Genomic DNA, 18001 nt, shown 5'->3' with positions numbered 1-18001 from the left:
GCAAGGAGATCAAACCAGTCAATCCTAAAGGAAATCAACCATAAATATTCATTGGAAGGACTGCTGTTAATGCTGAAGTTCTAATACTTTGGCCACCTGATGTGAAGTGCCAACTCACTGGAAAAGATTCTCATATTGGGAAAGATTGAAGGCCAAAGAAGGGGGCAGGCAAAAGATGAGATGGTTAAATAACATCACCGATTCAACGGACATGAATTTGAGCAAACTCCGGGAGATAGTGAAGGACAGGGAAGTCTGGTATGCTGCAATCCATGGGGTTGCAAAGAGTCGGACATGACTTAGTGACTGAACACACAATTTAAGACAACAAAAACATAAAAGAGGAAAAGAAAAAGAATGGAATGGTATAGGCAAATGAAGATAAAATGCAAATAGAAGAAAATGGATTACTTTACATTTGAGACATTTCATACAATTTTCATTGTAACCACAAAACATAAATGTAGAGCAGAAACACAAACATAAAAAAGGAGGAACTGGGAAAAACATCTTAGATAACCACCAAACTAAAACGGCAGACAAATATAAAGAGAAAGCAACATGGAGATATATATAGAGCAATGAGAAACTAAAGATTAAAATGGCAGTACTAAGTCCTCATTTATTAATTACCCTATATGCAAATGAAGTGAATTCACCAGTCAAAAGACACAGAGTGGTTGGATGGATTAAAAATAAGACCCAAGTATATACAGCCTCCAAGAGACTCACCTCAGCTCTAAAGACAAACACAGGCTCAAAGTGAAGGAATGAAAGATAATCCTCAAAGCAAAATCAGTCAAAAGAAACCAGGTGTAACCATTCTCCCATCAGCTAAACTAGTCTTCAAGCCAAAAGTGGCAAGAAGACACAAAGATGGACAGTATATAATGATATAAGAAACAATTCAAGAAAACATAATGGATATGTGTGTGTGTGTGTGTGTATCCTAACATAGAAGTACCAGAAAATATAAAATAATCTTGGAAGAAAAGTTATGACCAACCTAGATAGCATATTGAAAAGCAGAGACATTACTTCGCCAACAAAGGTCCGTCTAGTCAAGGCTATGGTTTTTCCTGTGGTCATGTATGGATGTGAGAGTTGGACTGTGAAGAAAGCTGAGCGCCGAAGAATTGATGCTTTTGAACTGTGGTGTTAGAGAAGACTCTTGAGAGTCCCTTGGACTGCAAGGAGATCCAACCAGTCCATTCTGAAGGAGATCAGCCCTGGGATTTCTTTGGAAGGAATGATGCTAAAGCTGAAACTCCAATACTTTGGCCACCTCATGCAAAGAGTTGACTCATTGGAAAATACTCTGATGCTGGGAGGGATTGGGGGCAGGAGGAGAAGGGGATGACAGAGGATGAGATGGCTGGATGGCATCACTGACCCGATGGACGTGAGTCTGAGTGAACTCCGGGAGTTGGTGATGGACAGGGAGGCCTGGCGTGCTGCGATTCATGGGGTTGCAAAGAGTCAGACATGACTGAGCAACTGAACTGAACTGAAAAATTTTTGTGTTGCTGACACCAACACAATAATAGTAGGAGGCTTTAACACTCCACTTACATCAGTGGGTAAATCATCCAGACAAAAAGTCAACAAGGAACTAGCAGCCTTAAGTGAAATATTAGACCAGATAAACTTTATAAACTTATACACACTATTCCATCCAAATGTAGCAGAATGCACACTCTTCTCACGTGCACATGGAACATTTTCAAGGAGAGATCATATGTTGGGACACAAAACAAGTCTCAATTAAGAATACTGAAATCATAACAAGCATCTTTTCTGATCAGAATGGTATGAAACTAGAAGTCAACTATAAGCAGAAAGCTGGAAAAATGACACATATGTGGAGATTTCAGAACATGCTACTGAATAACTCTTGGGTCAATGAGGAAAGCAAGGGAGAAATTTTAACGTACCTGAAGACAAATGAAGATGAAAGTACCAAAATCTATGAGATGCAGTAAAACAGCACTAGGAGGGAATTTTATAGCAATATAAACCTGTCTCAAGAAACAAGAAAAACTCAAACAATTTAACCTTATACCTAAGTGAACTAGAAAAAGAACAAATAAAGCCCAGAGTGAGCAGAAATAAGGAGACAGTGAAGATCATAGTGGAAATAAATGAAATACAGACTTTCAAGACAATAGACAAGATCAAGGAAACTAAGAGCTGATTCTTTGAAAATGTTAAAAAACAAAACAAAACAAAACAAAAAGGAAACCTTTAGTTAGACTCACTAAGAAAAAAGAGAAAAGGCTCAGATAAACTCAGGAATGAAAGAGAAGAAATTGCAAAGAACACAACAGAAATAAAAAGTATTATAAGCGAATACTATGAATAGCTGTATGTCAACACATTGGTTGACCTAGAAGAAATGGATGAATTCTTGGAATCATATAACCTTCCAAGACTGGATCATGAAGACACAGAAACTATGAATAGGCCAATCACCAGGAAGGCGATTGAACCAGTCATCAAGAAAACAAAACTCCAGAACCAAATGGCTTCACAGGAGAATTCTACCAAAAATTCAAAGAAGATTTAATACCTGTGCTTCTCAAATTTTTCCCAAGTAACTTGAAGAGGAAGGAATGCTGCATAACTTAGTATTGATAATAATGAAGTCAACATTATCCTGTTCCCCAAACCAAAAAGAGAAACAGACAAAAATGAAAATTACAGGCCAGTATCTTATGAGCACAGATGCAAAAAATCTCAACAAAATATTAGCACAATAACTACATTAAAAGGATCATAAATCATGATCAAGTGGGATTTATTCTAAGGATACAAGAATGGTTCAACATCTGCAAATCAATCAGCATGATACACCACCTTAACAAAATGAATGATACACCACCTTAACAAAATGAAAGATATATATATATACACACAATCATATATATATATATATGTAATCAATAGATGGAAAAAAAGCATTTGACAAAATTCAACACCCATAGAAAAACTCAATAAAATGGGTATAGAAGGAACATAAATAACATAATAAAGGCTATATATGGCAAGCCCACAGCTAACATTATATTTGTGAAAAACTGAAAGCTATCACAAAGATCAGGACAAGACAAGGTTGCCCACGCTTGCCACTCTTATTAACATAGTATTAGAGGTCCTAGCCAGAGCTGTCAAGGAAAAGATATGAAGGGCATACAAATTGGAAAGGAAAAAGTAAAACGGTCACTACTTATAGATGATATGATAGCTATATATACAAAACCCTAAAGTCTCCATCAAAAAAAAAAAAAAAAAACTATTAGAAGTAATAAATGAATACAGTAAAGTTTCAGGGTACAAAATTAGTATACAGAAATCGGCTGTGTTTCTATACACTAACAATGAATTATCAGAAGGAGAAATTAAGAAATGCCATTTATAATTTTAAAGAATACCTTGGAATAAATACCAAGGAGGTGAAAGACCTGCATACTGAAAGCTATAAGATACTGATGAAAGAAACTGAAGAAGATGCAAAGAAGTGGAGTTAATGTGTGCTCATGGGTTGGAAAAATTAACATTGTTAAAATCACATGGAGCAATCTACAGATTCAATGCAATCCCTATCAAAATCCCAATGACATTTTCCACAGAAAATGGATAGAACAAAAAGTTCTAAAATTTATATGGGTCCACAAGAGACCCCTAAATGGCCAAAATAAATAAATAAATAATGACAAAGAATGAAGCTGGAGGTATCATGCTCCCTGATTTCAAATTATACTATAAAGCTACAGTAATCAAAATAACATAGTATTGGCAGAAAAATAGACACATAGATAAATGGAATGGAATTGAGGCCCCAGGAATAAATCCACATGTATATGGACAATTAACCCATAAGAAAGGAGCAAGGAACATAAAATGGAGAAAGGACAGTTTCTTTAATAAATGATGTTGGGAAAACTAGACAGTGACATGCAAGAGTGAAACTTGACCATTATCTTACACCATATACAAAATTAACCTAAAATGCATTAAAGACATGAATCTAAGGTCTGAAACTACAAAGCTCTTAGGTGAAACCTTAGCAGTATATTTTTTATATAGATCTTAGCAGTATCTTACTGGATGTGTTTCCTCAGGTAAGGAAAACAAAGGCAAAAATAAACAATTGGGACTACATTCAACTAGAAAGCTTCTGCACAGCAAAGGAAATCATCAACAAAATGAAAAGACAACCTACCAAATGGGAGATGATATCTATAAATCATGTATCTGATAAGCACTAACTCATACAGCTCAAAAACAACAACAAAAAAATCCTAATGGGACGACCCAGAGGGATGGAATGGGGAGGGAGGAGCGAGGAGGGTTCAGGATGGGGAACACATGTATACCTGTGGCGGATTCATTTTGATATTTGGCAAAACTAATACAGTTATGTAAAGTTTAAAAATAAAATTAAAAAAAAATAAATAAATAAATAAAGATAGATCAGATCAAAAAAAAAAAAAAAATTGGGCAGAAGATCTGAATACTTTTCCAAAGTAGACATACAGGTGACCAACAGGCACACGAAAAGATGTTAAACATCACCAATTATTAGGGAAATGCAAATAAAAACACAATGAGATACCATCTCACGTCTGTTAGAATGGCTATCACCAAAAGGGCAAGAAAAACAAATGTTGGAAAGGATATGGAGAAAAGGGTACACTCCCACACTGTTTGTGGGAATGTAAATTGGCACAGCTACCATAGCAACTATGGTATGTAAAACGGAATGGAGATTCCTAAAAAAACATTTAAGAATAATTAACTCCAGTGTTCTTGCCTGGAGAATCCCAGGGACAGGGAAGCCTTGTGGGCTGCTGTCTATGGGGTCACACAGAGTTGGACACAACTGAAGTGACTTAGCAGGAGCAGCAGCAACTTCTAGCTATTCTACTTCTGGACATTTATCCAAGGAGCACAAAAACACTAATTTAAAGAAACATACACAACCCTATGTTCACGGCAGTATTATTTACAATAGCCAAAATACAGAAATAGCCCAAGTGCCCCTCAGTGAATGAATGGATAAAGATGTGGTATATATACACAATAGACTCCGCTATTTAAAAAATTAAAAAAAAAGATGAAATCCTGCCATTTATGACATGGGATGGACTTTGAGAGTTATTATGCCAAGTGAAATAAGTAAAGACATTTAAATATGGTATGATGTCACTCATGTGTGTGGAATCTAGAAATACACAAATGAACCAAATGGAAGAAACACACAGATATAGAGAACAGAGTGGCGGTTCCAGAGAGGAAGGCAGTCAGAGAGAAGGCCAAATGGGTAAAGAGGGTCAGCTTTTTGTAATGGTCACAATGTTGTGTATACAGAAGTTGAAATATGTTGTACGCATAAAGCATGTTTTTAGTGATTCCATTATATACATTCTTTTCTGGACAGATTATTACAAGATACTGAGTACAGTTCCCTGGGCCATACAGTAGATCCTTGTTGGTTATGTATTTTATATATAGGAGTATATGTATGTTAATCCCAAACTCCTAATTTATCTTCCCTCTTTCCCCTTTGGTAACCATAAATTGGTTTTCTATGTCCATGAGTCAGATTCTCATTTTGTAAACAAGTTCATTTGTATCATATTTTAGATTCCACATAGAGGCGGTATCATGGTATTTGTCTTTCTCTGTCTGGCTTGATTCACTTAGTCTGATAATCTCTAGGTCCATCCATGTTGCAGCAAAAGGCATTATCTCCTCTTTACGACTAATACGCCATTGTATGTATGTACCACATCGTCTTTATCCATTCCTCTGTTGGTGGACATTTAGGTTGCTTCCATGCCTTGGCTATTATAAATAGTGCTGCTCTGAACACTGGGGTCGCAGAGTCGGACAGAACTGAGCAACTAAGCATGAACACAAACACTGGGGTGGGTGGAGGCATATATATTCTCAGATTATAGTTTTCTCCAGGTATATGCTCAGCAGTGGGATTGCTGGATCTTATGGTAATATAACATCATAAACCAATGTTACCTCAACAAAAGATTTTATACATTTACTGCTTTAAAAAAACTACTTATTTGGCGGCTCAAGTCGTAGCTGTGGCATGCAAAATCTTCATCTTGGCTTGTGAAATCTTTGTTGCATCATGCAGGGTCCTTTGTCGAGGTGCACGATTCTTTAGTTGTGGTGCATGGGCTTAGGTGCTTCTCGGCATGTGGGATCTTAGTTCCCCTACCAAGGACTGAACCTGCATCCTCGGAGTTGCAAGGCAGATTCTTAGCCACTAGACCACCAGGGAAGTCTCTAGTGCTTTTAAAAATAATTTTTCATCTACGTACTGCTTTAGATGCTTCTCACAAATTTTGATGTTTTTGTTTTCAGTTTACCTTTTCATTCATTTTTCTCTTTGATTTGTATTTAGAATTATGTGGTTTAGTTTCCAGATATTTGGGAGATTTTCCAGATATCTGTATATTATTGATTTCTATTTTAATTTCACTGTGCTTAGAGAAATATTTTGGGCAATTTGCATTCTTTTAAATTAAGACTAAGGCCTATTTTAATAATATCCCATGTGCACTTGAAAAGAAAGTGTATTCTGCTGTGTTGGGCAGGGTCCCTGGTGGCTCAGCTGGTAAAGAATCCACCTGCAATGAAGGAGACGTTGGTTTGATTCCTGGGTGGGGAAGTTCCCCTGGAGAAGGGATAGGCTGCCCACTTCAGTATTCTTGGGTTTCCCTGGTGGCTCAGCTGGCAAAAAATCCACCTGCAATGCGGGAGACCTGGGTTTGATCCCTGGGTTGGGAAGATCCCCTGGGATCGCAGTCAGACAGGACTGACAGACTAGGCAGAATTTACTAAGTGACAAATTTAAGGCCAAGTTGGTTGACAGTGTTAAGTCTTAAATATTCTTTCCTTTTTCAAATTTAGAAACATTTCAGTTGCTATTTCTTCAAATATATTTTTTTCTATCCCCTGCTCCCACCTTTCATTCTATTTCCATGACTCGTGTGTGTGTGTGTGTTGGTGTTTTTCCTTTTGTGTTTCCTTTGGCAGGTTTCTATTATTTATTAATCTTTTATTCTGCAGTGTCTTATATTAATCTCACCTAGTGTATTTTTCATCTCAGACACTGTATTTCATCAGAGTGAGCTCACTTTATTCTACTTAGCATGTTTAACCTTTCCCCTACCTTTTTGAACATCTTAACTGTTTTTATGTTTTAATATCCTTGTTCTATACTTCTATCGTCTGTGCCATTTCTGCTGACTGAGTATGGGATTATAATTTCCTGCTTCTTTGCTCATCTGGTTATTTTTGTATCTGAGGCATTTACAAGTTGGTTGCTAGGTACTAGAAAAAAAAAATGTGTTCAGTTATTTATAATAGATTGTATTTATATATACACTTATTTTACATACATACACACATGAATGTAAAATAAATGTATATATAAATATTTTACATACATATATACACACACATGGGCTTCCCTGGTGGCTCAGGCGGTAAAGCATCTGCCTGCAATGCCGGAGACTTGGGTTCAATCCCTGGGTCAGGAAGATCCCCTGGATCAGGAAATGACACCTCACTCCAGTATTCTCGCCTGGAAAATTCCATGGACGGAGGAGCCTGGTAGGCTACAGCCCACGTGACCGCAGAGTCAGACACAACCGAGCAACTTCACACACAAAAAAACAAAAAATACACACCCATATGTAACTATACACACATGGGTGTGTATATAATTATGTTTGTAGGTTATATAATTTACTATTAGCTTTTTTTCTGGGATACAATTAAGTTACTTAGATTCCTCTTTTCCAGGCTTACCTTGAGGTATGTAGGCAAAACCAGCCCAGGCTTCCTTTAGCACTCGTTTGGCTTCACGGTGGACCAGCAGCCGTGCGAGCACTCTCCCGGGTGCCCTGCTCTCGCCCGCTGCACCCTGGCCGTGGGGCATGTGGCCGGTCCAGCGCCGAGAGGCCTCCAGGGACTGACCCACGTCTTTCCAGTGTTTCCCAGCCTGGCCTCGGGGAGTCTCAGCAGCATCTGCTGAGCAGACCCAGTGGGACTGGGGGCAAGCGCTCTGCAGACAGCCACGCTCCAGCTCCCCAGGGTGAGGCCCCATGACTTCCAGGTAGGTGTCTTGCCCTCCCCGAGTTCTCAGTTCTGTTCCTCGGCTCAGAGGCAGCAGAGCTGTGTGTGTTTTCCTCCCCGGCGTGTAGCCTTGAAACACGCTTCAAGCAGGAATCTGGAGCTCACAATTGTCTCTCTTCTTGGAGATCTGTCCTGTGCACCTCTTTTCCAATGTCTGGAAACTACTTTTTCAAATGTTTTGTCTGGTTTGTATGGCAACAGAGAAAACCCAGCCCTTGTGGCTTTAGCCGTATGTCTGTAGGTGGTGAACACACGCTGGGCCAGCCCGAGCTTCTAACTGGGAGGGACTAGACCCCCTGCCCTATTCCATCTGTGGAAGCCAGGAGATCCTGCTCTGTGAAAGGGAACAACCAGCGTTCATTTGCACTTCATTTTTTACCCAACTGACCAGAACAGAGAGTCCTACTCCCATGATTTTTGTAAGGTTCCTCGAGTTTCAAAATCTTCTGAAAAACATTTTTAAACTAACATTTCAATTTCACTGACAAAAAGGAAGGGTACATACTTAAGGCATAAATACTTGGAAATGAAAAAAACTGTTGGAAGCAATGTTTAGGATGCTTGCTCAACTTTCAGAGAGTGGGTCCTCACTCAGGTTCACAGCAGGTTGAGACGATGCCCAGGGCTTGGCCTGATCACCGAGCGGTTCCTGGTGCTACTGTGATCACTGCCTTTGGAGACCTCACCGAGCAAGGCCTGGCAAAGCGGGGAGGAGTGTGAACTGTCCCCCAACCCACACCCCACACTCCAGTGGGGCCAGGACAGGGCCTTGCAGCAAAGCAGCGTGTAGCTTCCCGCTGGCCATCACCTCTGCCTGAGCGGTGGACTCTGCCTCATAACTGCTGTTAAGAGCCTGCAGGATATTCCAGAGCTAAGGAAATCAAGAAAACACTGAATCCTCCAGTGGTCACGATGATGAATGTGTTAGTAAGGGAAAATGAAGGGGAACAGATCAAAGTGGCATCATATAACTTTCACAGTGACTGCAGTACAATTGGGATCCTGTTTTTTTTTTTTTTTAATGAGAATGAGGAAATAAAATCAGTACCTTGAAGCCATGTGAGAAATACACCAGGACCTTCAGTCTGCTTGAGAAGGGCAGATGTTGAATTAGGAAAAGAGGATGAAGCTTATTGAAAACACATTTAGAAATCCAGAAACCTTTTAACTCTTACTCTTGAGTTGACTGAGTAGAAGTCACTCTACTGTGTTAATTTGAACCTTTGGCTCTTGGGGACCCGTGGCTGTTGGAGCTACATCTGAGGAAGGCTTCAGACTTGTTAGCAAAGTGGGGTGAAATGCAGGTGGCCTATGCCACCTCCTCTCATCATATTAATAATATTTACAATGGAATTTACAGTTACGTGCTTTAGGGTCCTTTGAACGGAGCTGTGCAGTTAGTGGGGTCCTTCTGTTCCCTAATTTCACATCAGACATCAGGGGAGAGGGTGTCACACCTCTCGTGGATGAGGAAATGGGGGGAATTTCAGAATCAAGAAAGGCTCAGTGGCTGGGCCAGTTCTCAGCCACAGGGACCCACAGGAAATGGAAGCTGCTGACTCCGCGTTCTGCCAGGACACGCTGTCCCTGCGGGACTGGTGGATACACCGGGCTGGTCCTGGGATGACTGTAATTTGCAATCATCTCCTTGTTCTGCCCCACTCAGGCCCTCTGTACCCACCCGAGTCTGTAGGTGGCACAGTGGTGTCTCCCTAAAAGGCAGTGGGGCTGCGAGCACGGGTCAGGCCAGGCCGGCACCTGCAGAGGTTAAGAGGATGCCGCTGGGTGTTCCCACAGCTCCCCCACAGCTGACTGCAGTCATCTCATACTTGGCTAACTATCCTCTTGCAAAAAAGCAGCACAAATCAATCCAGTTCGTGTAAGGAAGGGCAAAAACTTGCTAAGAAAACGTTCCTGGAGATTGGTCCTCCAAACTGTAGAAGGTGACTGGCTAAGAAGGCTTAGGCATGAGGAGCAGAGGTCGGGCGTCAGACATCTAACAATCACGATGTCTGTGACGGCTGCTTGCAGACATGCCTTGTGGCACACTTAACGGCTGAGCCTTTAATACTGAGTTTGTTAAACTACAGATTAGATAGTAATGACTTTTCATTAAGGCCAAACCATTTAAGGAAATTGACACTACTTTGTTTCCCTGAAAAATGAAATACAGAAACCAAATTTATCAAATGGCCTGATATCTCCTGAACTGACTTACAGCCCCAACCCCCTTCAGATTCAAACTGAAAACTTACAGCAAATGACTATTAAAGAGTATTCATTTCCCAGCTAACTGACTTGATTGTATTGCTCAGTCTTCTGACCGCAAGGGCCATCAGAGCAGTGCTGGCTTCGGCAGGGACACAGGGAGGTGTCAGAGGTCACGTAGGGTAGGGACTCCCCGAGGGACGGGCAGTCTATGTGGTTTTCAGCTGCGTTCAGGCCTCAGTCATTCCCACAGGGTCAAAGTGGAGGTATGACGACCTCCATGAACTGCACCCTCTATCTTATCAACAGAGCAGACTTCATACTTTACAGTTGGCCCTCCCCAACCCCGGCACAGACCCTGATCGGGGCAGCAGACTCTGGTGCAATGGCAGACTGTCCTTCTGAGACTGTCACACAGGTAACGCTCTGGTTCAACTCTGTGAACCAAGACTTGGCTCAAAATAGGTACTGAAAAAACAACTTCTGACGTGACGAGAATCTATCTATCTATCTATCTATATATGTATGTATATATTTTCTTTAAGTACACCTGTATCTTAAACTTTTTTTTAACTTTTCTTACAAAGGATTTGCTGTAAGCCTTCAGGTCATCTTGTCCAACCCCAAAGCTGTATTCAAGCGCCGTGGGTCCCAGCCGGGGATGCAGGAATCTGACTTTTTGAGGCAGATCACGACCGTTGAAGAACTGGAACCCAAAGCAAATAACTGCACCAAGGTACTCCCTTCACTTGTGCCACCTTCCCCCACCCCTGCCCTTGCTGTGTGCCTGCCTGAGCATGCCTACCCACCAGGTCTCCTCCCCAGGTCCTCGTGTGGCACACTCGGACGGAGAAGGTGAACCTCGCCAATGAGCCCAAGTACCACTTGGACACCGTGACGATTGAGGTGTGACAGGGCTGCCCTGCGCCTCGGGCATGGGGGGCGGCGGGCGCAGACTCAGCTCCTGCCTCCACTTGTTCTGCATGTTCCCCTATGACCTGGACAGTCTCTGTACAGTACAGCTGAGGGCACGCAGGGTACCACTCTGAGAATCTGACTTGTATTCCCCCTGTTTGGCCTTATAATTGGTTAGAACTGAACAGGTTTTTGAAACAGATGACAAGTATTTTGTCAACAATATGTTCCCAATTTGTGACTTTGCAACGTGAAGTAATTTTTGTCAGGCTGGTGGCAGTATACGTCACAGGAAATAAAACCCACGAAAAAAGGTCTATGGATTCATCTGTTTAATACAGGGATATGACATCTGTCAGTACTAGGCACCATAAAATGTAAACACAATCACTGTCATAAACCTGGACACATCTCAAGGACGAGTGGCTTGTTCAGTTACCCTGTTTGGATCCAGTGCGGAGAAAGGCCTCTTGCTAGCACTGTGTATACATAGGAAAAGACCCCAATTCCAAGGAAGGCAGGAAAATCTGACTTCTTCAAACATGTGTTAAACTAAGTCGTGTCATAACATCCAGGTTTATCTTCCTTTCACTAACCACGTTCCCTGTTAAGCACATCATAACAACAGCACAGTGAGGTGAATGTGACATAAAAGAGTCTGGATACACTAGAAAACAGTGCTCGGTGATACACTGACATTCATTCTATTTATATGATTAAACATTTGATCATACAGTACCTTCCTACAGGATTACTGGCTAATCTGGGGGTGGGGCTCATACTGTTAGAGGTATTACTAACATGATAACTACTTCCCTTATATGCAAACATGAGAGCTATAATTTCATCGAGAGGGAAACTGATTATGCACGTTGACTGAGCAGCTTCCCAGAGACTGTGTCTGCGAAATTCTGGGAATTGTAAGCAAAGCTGCCCTCGACATGGAACGGTTTCTCAACCTGCTTTTCACCACAGCAAATTCAATCAGTACAGACCAACACAGTCAATCAGGTAACTCTTAATATGAACAAATGGGGGAAAAGAAAAAAACATGTATGTACATGAATGGACAGGGGAACCGGGCGTGTCTGAGCAGGAATGCCGGCGGGGGCTCACTTCCACAGCTGCGTGCTGAGCGTCTGCCCCGACGAGCCCCCGGACCAGCCCGCAGCCCCCGCCGAGGTGCTGGGCGGCTGCCCGAAGCCCGCCGCTGAGGCCGCGCCACCCAGGCTCAGGCCAGCCATCTGCTGGTTCACCTGTGAACACAGAAAAGCCTTTACTTCAGTCCTTGTTTCTTCAGCCGCTGCTGCACACTGTTCACGGCCAGCCTGTTTTCCCAGAGGCAGCCTTTACCTGAAGCTGACACAGTCAGACTCGGAAGTGTAATAACCGTTCTAAGTACTTTTCACCCATGTGAAAAGCAACCCGAGCCCTGGGGTAAAAACGGACGACCACACAATGCTTTCTCTTGGCCTCCATTTCCTTCCACATGTTAGCCCTGCCCATCAAGTAATCTCAAATCAGTTTATATTTATTCACTTTCTGGACTCAATTTCTTGTCCCCCAAAGATGAACCACAAGTGAAAAAAGTACCAAGGCAATCTTTGAATTCGTATCTGAATACACTACTCCAACTTTCAACTACACTAGAAGAGAGTGCTTTAACTACTAAAGATTAAGGGAATGTTTAAAAGTAAAATACTCCAAAATTATGAACTGTAGATGATGGCAACTGTTCTCCTGTTACTCAAGTCTTAAATACCTTAATATACTTTCTAAATATTAAAAAGTCATAAAACATATTTTTCTTTTGCTACATAAATATCTAAAATTAATTTACATTATATGACAAAAGGTGCAGGATTACATGTACTTTTCTTCCAGACTGGAGTCGTATGTGTACATAATAAGCCTCCTGCGCTGAGTCGTGTCTGACTCTTTGCAGCCCCATGGACGGTGGCCCACCAGAGTCCTCTCTCCATAGGATTCTCCAGGCAGGAATACTGGAGTGGGTTGCCATGCCCTCCTCCTAGGGATCTTCCCATCCCAGGAACTGAACTGCTGTCTCCTGCACTGGCAGGTGGATTCTTTACCACTAGGACCACCAGGGCAGCTCAAGCCTCCTGAGCCTTCCCCTTCTCACTTCTAAGATGGATGTGGAGTGAAGGAAAGGCAAGGAGATTTACCACAAAGTACAGTGGATTCAAAACCTGTGCTCAGGGTTGAACTGTATTAATAAATAAAGTTCATTTGTCTACAGTTCCTCAAGGACAGTAATATTAACCACGTCACCGATGAAGTATCGTGGAGGGGCAGGTCACTTCTTCCCAGGTGCTAAACGATGTTTTAACCCCCCTGCCATGGCCCGCAGATGCCGCCAGGGAGCGCTGGAGCAGAGCGCCCCTTCGGCACGCCCGGAAATAAGGCAGGGAAGCCCCGGCCCACCACCCGGGTTCAGCGGCCACTCTAACCTGAGCAGGGTCTGCACCAGCATTCTGGCCACACAAAGGCTCCTACTGACATTTGGTACTTACAATTTTTGAAATGCCCAGACAGCAGAGATCAATGTCATATAAACACTCCTTTAAACAGTGATAGTAAAAATTACTTGGAATATTCATGGGCTATACAGTGATTTTGCTAATGTTAATTAAAAATCACTATATACAGTCCTATTCTCTGAATGCTGCAGAGAACAGAAATCAAGGGCAGCCAAATACCAGAGGAACATCAAACAGGAAGCATACAAAGAAGGGTGGGAGGTGAACCTACATCTGAGGTCTCTGTCTATGGAGCCAGAGAGAAGTCAGAATGGATTTGAAAGAGGAAACACTAAAATGCCATCTCCGGCTCTTAACTAACAGGCAGAAATGGCATCTCGGAACATGAGGTGTAGGACACAAGTAAGGATGTGCTCGTATCTTACGGGAATTCCTGAACTAGTGGGTATTCTTTTTAAACATAAATGTGATTATAATATAAGAAATACAACTCTAGAAACACATTTAAACAAAAAGATTCTTTATACATCCATGTGCAGTAGCCATGGAGAACAGCCTAGATCTCTCAGAAATAGTGCTGTGAGAATGCAAGACTGGGTTTTTTTTTTCCTGATTTGTGAAAGTTACCAAGAACCCTTGAAATTATTAGTGAAAATAAATTGGTCTAAGTTGTTGACATAAACGCCCTCTCAGGGAGCTGGGTTAAGGCTCGGCACGCTAATTTCAAAAAAATGCCCAAGATAACGTCTAGCTGTTACACAAACAAATATGGACACTCAACAGTTACAGCTGTGCTGCAATTGGAAATGAAAAACTACGCAACATTCTCTACAGAATGTTCTAAATACAGGAGCAATGGCAGCTCATTTGTCTATCTGATGAGACAGTTTTGACCTTTTCTAACATTCTCCCTACTCAATTCTTTCTGCCAGATTGTTACAAGTTAAAAACAAACAAACCCGTTGAGCAGACAGACCTGGTCTGACTCTGGAGAGGCTGGGGGGTAGGTGCCTACCTGGGGCAGGTTCCACGGGCTCTGCGGAGCTGGCTGCAGGCCAAATTTCCCCTGGGCTGCGCCCAAGTGAGCGACCACCCCTGGGGGCCCGACCACGCCCTGCGCCAGCGGCATCACAGCAGTCTGTGCGCTGCCCATGAAGCCGTTGGGCACCGGCACGCCCACCATCATGCCCGCGCTCGGCCCCAGTGAGCTGCCCACCAGGCCGGGCGCCGCGGGCACAGGCACGCCCATGGACGGGAAGCCTGGAAACACAGCCGGTGCTTGTGAGGTAAACGGTAGATTCGTGGGTCCCATAAACACACCTGCAGCAGAAGAACCAAGCAAAGAAAACGCATGAGACAACAGAGATATTGCACAATGCTGCCCTCAAAGAGCACAGACAAAGGATGACCACCTCTAAACTGCCCATGGCAAAAACTTTAATTCCGGTGTGGCTTCTCCTACAGCTCAGGCCAGCTCACACCCACACCCTCAGGGCCGGTTACTTCCAGAAAGCAGACAAATCAGCTACAAGCCTGAGCAAATTAGAGTGGATGAATCTTGTGCAGCAGCCATATAACATGCCCACTGTGAAGGCCAGACAGCAGGGGCTGCTGCTGCTCTGCACACTCATCTCTCACGACCAGATAAACAGTCAGAGCTGACAGCGTCTGGTTTTAATGGAAGCAGCTGGGACGTCATATAATTTCAGTTCACATGTGAAATGCAGCCTGTTATTTCAGAGGAAATGACAGATTAAAACTGCAAACAGTAAATCTTACCATGCTAGTATTTCTTTATAATTATATTTTTAAAAAATCTCAGAGTTCTTTTGATTTCATGTGTTATCTCAGACTTACTGCTTAACTTAAAGAAAAAATACCACAGTGTAGTTATAAGCTTCATGCAAATCAAGCTTAAATAATTCTTCAAAGATAATCCATTTCCTGTAAGGCTTGTGAAACAATATTAAGTAGTATGACACCAAGCTGTTAATCCCAAATGAATCAAGTTTTGTGCATCCTGTATACGCTTTCTATTTCCTAATGCTTCTTTCATGTCAGTTTTGTAGTTGTGCAAACTGCAACAACAGAAGCACTCATTACACAGGACAAACAGGGAAGAAACATCATTGACATTCTAAAACCGCAACGGCTGCACTGAAGGCAGGTTTCCGATGAATTACCAGGAGCACCCTGCTGCTGGATGGCCCCGGCGCCATACAGAGACAAGATGGAGTCTTTGGAGAGCTGCTTCTTGGCCACCTCTTCTGACTTTGCAGCTTGCTCAGTGAACAGATCCAGATCCCCAGATGTCACTGCAGACAGAGTGGCAGCTGCTGGTGCAGAGGACGTTCCCTGAGACAGATACCAAAACAGGCTGTCGAATTCCACATCACAAACCAGAGCTCACCCATTCCTTGGCATCCAAATGAAGCTGTGAAATTAGAAACTAAACAACCGCGGAAGTTAAATGGTGACACTGAAGAGAATCACTCCCGAGCCCAGGCTGACCAACAAGCAGGATAAGGGGCTGACCTGTCCTGTTTTGAACCTGAAAATGTAAATGAAAGTAGACAGAACCTCTGATGCAGAACTTTCCCATCACATCCTGACCACAGTGGCTTCAACAATAGGCCGTGGTGCTGCCCGACGACCAGGATTCCTGGGAGATGTGTGGGCATCTCCTGCAGCAATTACTGCTTCAAAGGAATGGGTATCCCTTAGAATAAAGAAATTTCTATAGCTATAGCAGATTGCAAGACATTTCCGTAATGACTGATTTTGTCATCTCTGGGGGAAAAAATGTATTGTTTTTCTAAAGCAACATTTTGATGTTTTTATAAACCTAATCTAATCCATTTTAACCACAACATTAGAATGTTTCCAGACTACCCAGAAATGAGGAACAGCAAATGTGCAACCACCTACACTCTCCCTGACACTTTGCATTCTGCTACAGACAAAAGTGAAGTGAAGTGAAGTGACTCAGTCGTGTCCGACTCTTAGCGACCCTATGTACTGGAGCCTACCAGGCTCCTCTGTCCATGGGATTTTCCAGGCAAGAGTACTGGAGTGGGTTGCCATTTCCTTCTCCAGGAGATCTTCCCGACCCAGGGCTCGAATCTAGGTCTCCCACATTGTAGGCAGACGCTTTAGTGTCTGAGCCACCAGGGAAGTCTTGCTATGGACAGGGGTAAGTACAAATAAATACAAATAAACATGTGGACATTTAACACAAAACAAAAATTTTCACTTAATCTCCTATATCTTGCACACACACACAGTATTACACAGCCACAACTGATACCTCATTTTAATCATCTATACGGTCATTAAATAATCACATTTGTATATAAGGAATTGACTTAGATATGAAGAGTTTCAAAGAAATCTATGAAGGCTAGTAAAAACTGGATACGTCTTCTCAAATTATAAAATAAGGTGAGCAGCAAACAGAAGTTAAATCATATCTATGATTTGGCTTGAATTTTTAAAAAAATCAAACATTTAATGTCTTCGCTAAAAAACCTTCCAATAAACTACTATCCATGCTCACAGCTAACCTAAAGAGCACAGTATTTTCAATCTATTATTAACAAATTAAGCAAGAATTTTAAGATAGGAAAAAAAAACATATATCTTTGCAAAAGATCTGAACTGTGTAAGAAATCAGACATGATGGGATTCAAAGGTAACAGTGGGCTTGAATAAAATACACCTGCAGCACCAACGCAGCAGCAGAAGGCAGGGCTGAGAGCGCGGGCCTCACGGCTCCCACAGGCCCTGGACTATCACGCCACCGTCCCACGCTCTCCCTGGGGCCTGGGGACAGGAGCGGCCTCGCAGCTGAGCCTGGGGACCACAAGGCGCGCTCTGCACGATGCTGGCGTCTACTGTTCACACTGCTAGATAACAGAGCAACCACCTCCCTGAGTGATATTCCATCCTAGTTTCTGTTAGTTTCTGTTTCTGCTTCAAAGGAATGGGCATCCCTTAGAATAAAGAACATTTCTACAGCTACAGCAGATTGCAAGATGGTCCCACATGACCGATTTTGTTGTCTTTGGGGGAAAAAAAAGTTTTGTTTTTCAAAAGCAACATCATGATATTTTTATGAATCTAATCTAATCCACTAGATCTTCCATCTTAGTTTCTGTTCAAATCTGAGAACCTGCCCCAAACCCTGAGGTCTATTCCCCAAGGAGGGTACA

General features: G+C 42.4%; 2 protein-coding genes across 6 annotated transcripts in view; one reads left to right on the top strand and one right to left on the bottom strand.

The window, feature by feature from the left end:
- The window catches only part of B3GAT2 (beta-1,3-glucuronyltransferase 2), a 100106-nt gene extending 88773 nt beyond the window's left edge, over window positions 1-11333 (top strand). The window contains exons 3-4 of the mRNA XM_055534781.1: window positions 10962-11110; window positions 11200-11333. Of these exons, the coding sequence (XP_055390756.1) occupies window positions 10962-11110; window positions 11200-11286 (236 nt within the window). The 3' untranslated portion in view covers window positions 11287-11333. The remainder of the gene's footprint in view (window positions 1-10961; window positions 11111-11199) is intronic.
- Window positions 11334-11611: 278 nt separating this feature from the next.
- The window catches only part of SMAP1 (small ArfGAP 1), a 187806-nt gene continuing 181416 nt past the window's right edge, over window positions 11612-18001 (bottom strand). For all 5 annotated transcript variants that reach the window (XM_055534776.1, XM_055534778.1, XM_055534777.1 and 2 more), the window contains 3 exons: window positions 15974-16145; window positions 14806-15110; window positions 11612-12545 (listed from right to left, as the gene is read on the bottom strand). In XM_055534776.1, the coding sequence (XP_055390751.1) occupies window positions 12402-12545; window positions 14806-15110; window positions 15974-16145 (621 nt within the window). In that variant the 3' untranslated portion in view covers window positions 11612-12401. The remainder of the gene's footprint in view (window positions 12546-14805; window positions 15111-15973; window positions 16146-18001) is intronic.

This window comes from Bubalus kerabau, chromosome 9, assembly GCF_029407905.1.
Source record: "Bubalus kerabau isolate K-KA32 ecotype Philippines breed swamp buffalo chromosome 9, PCC_UOA_SB_1v2, whole genome shotgun sequence".
NCBI classification, from domain to species: domain Eukaryota; kingdom Metazoa; phylum Chordata; class Mammalia; order Artiodactyla; family Bovidae; genus Bubalus; species Bubalus kerabau.
Note: the sequence above shows the minus strand (reverse complement) of the source record. Positions and strands in the feature narration are given on the sequence as shown.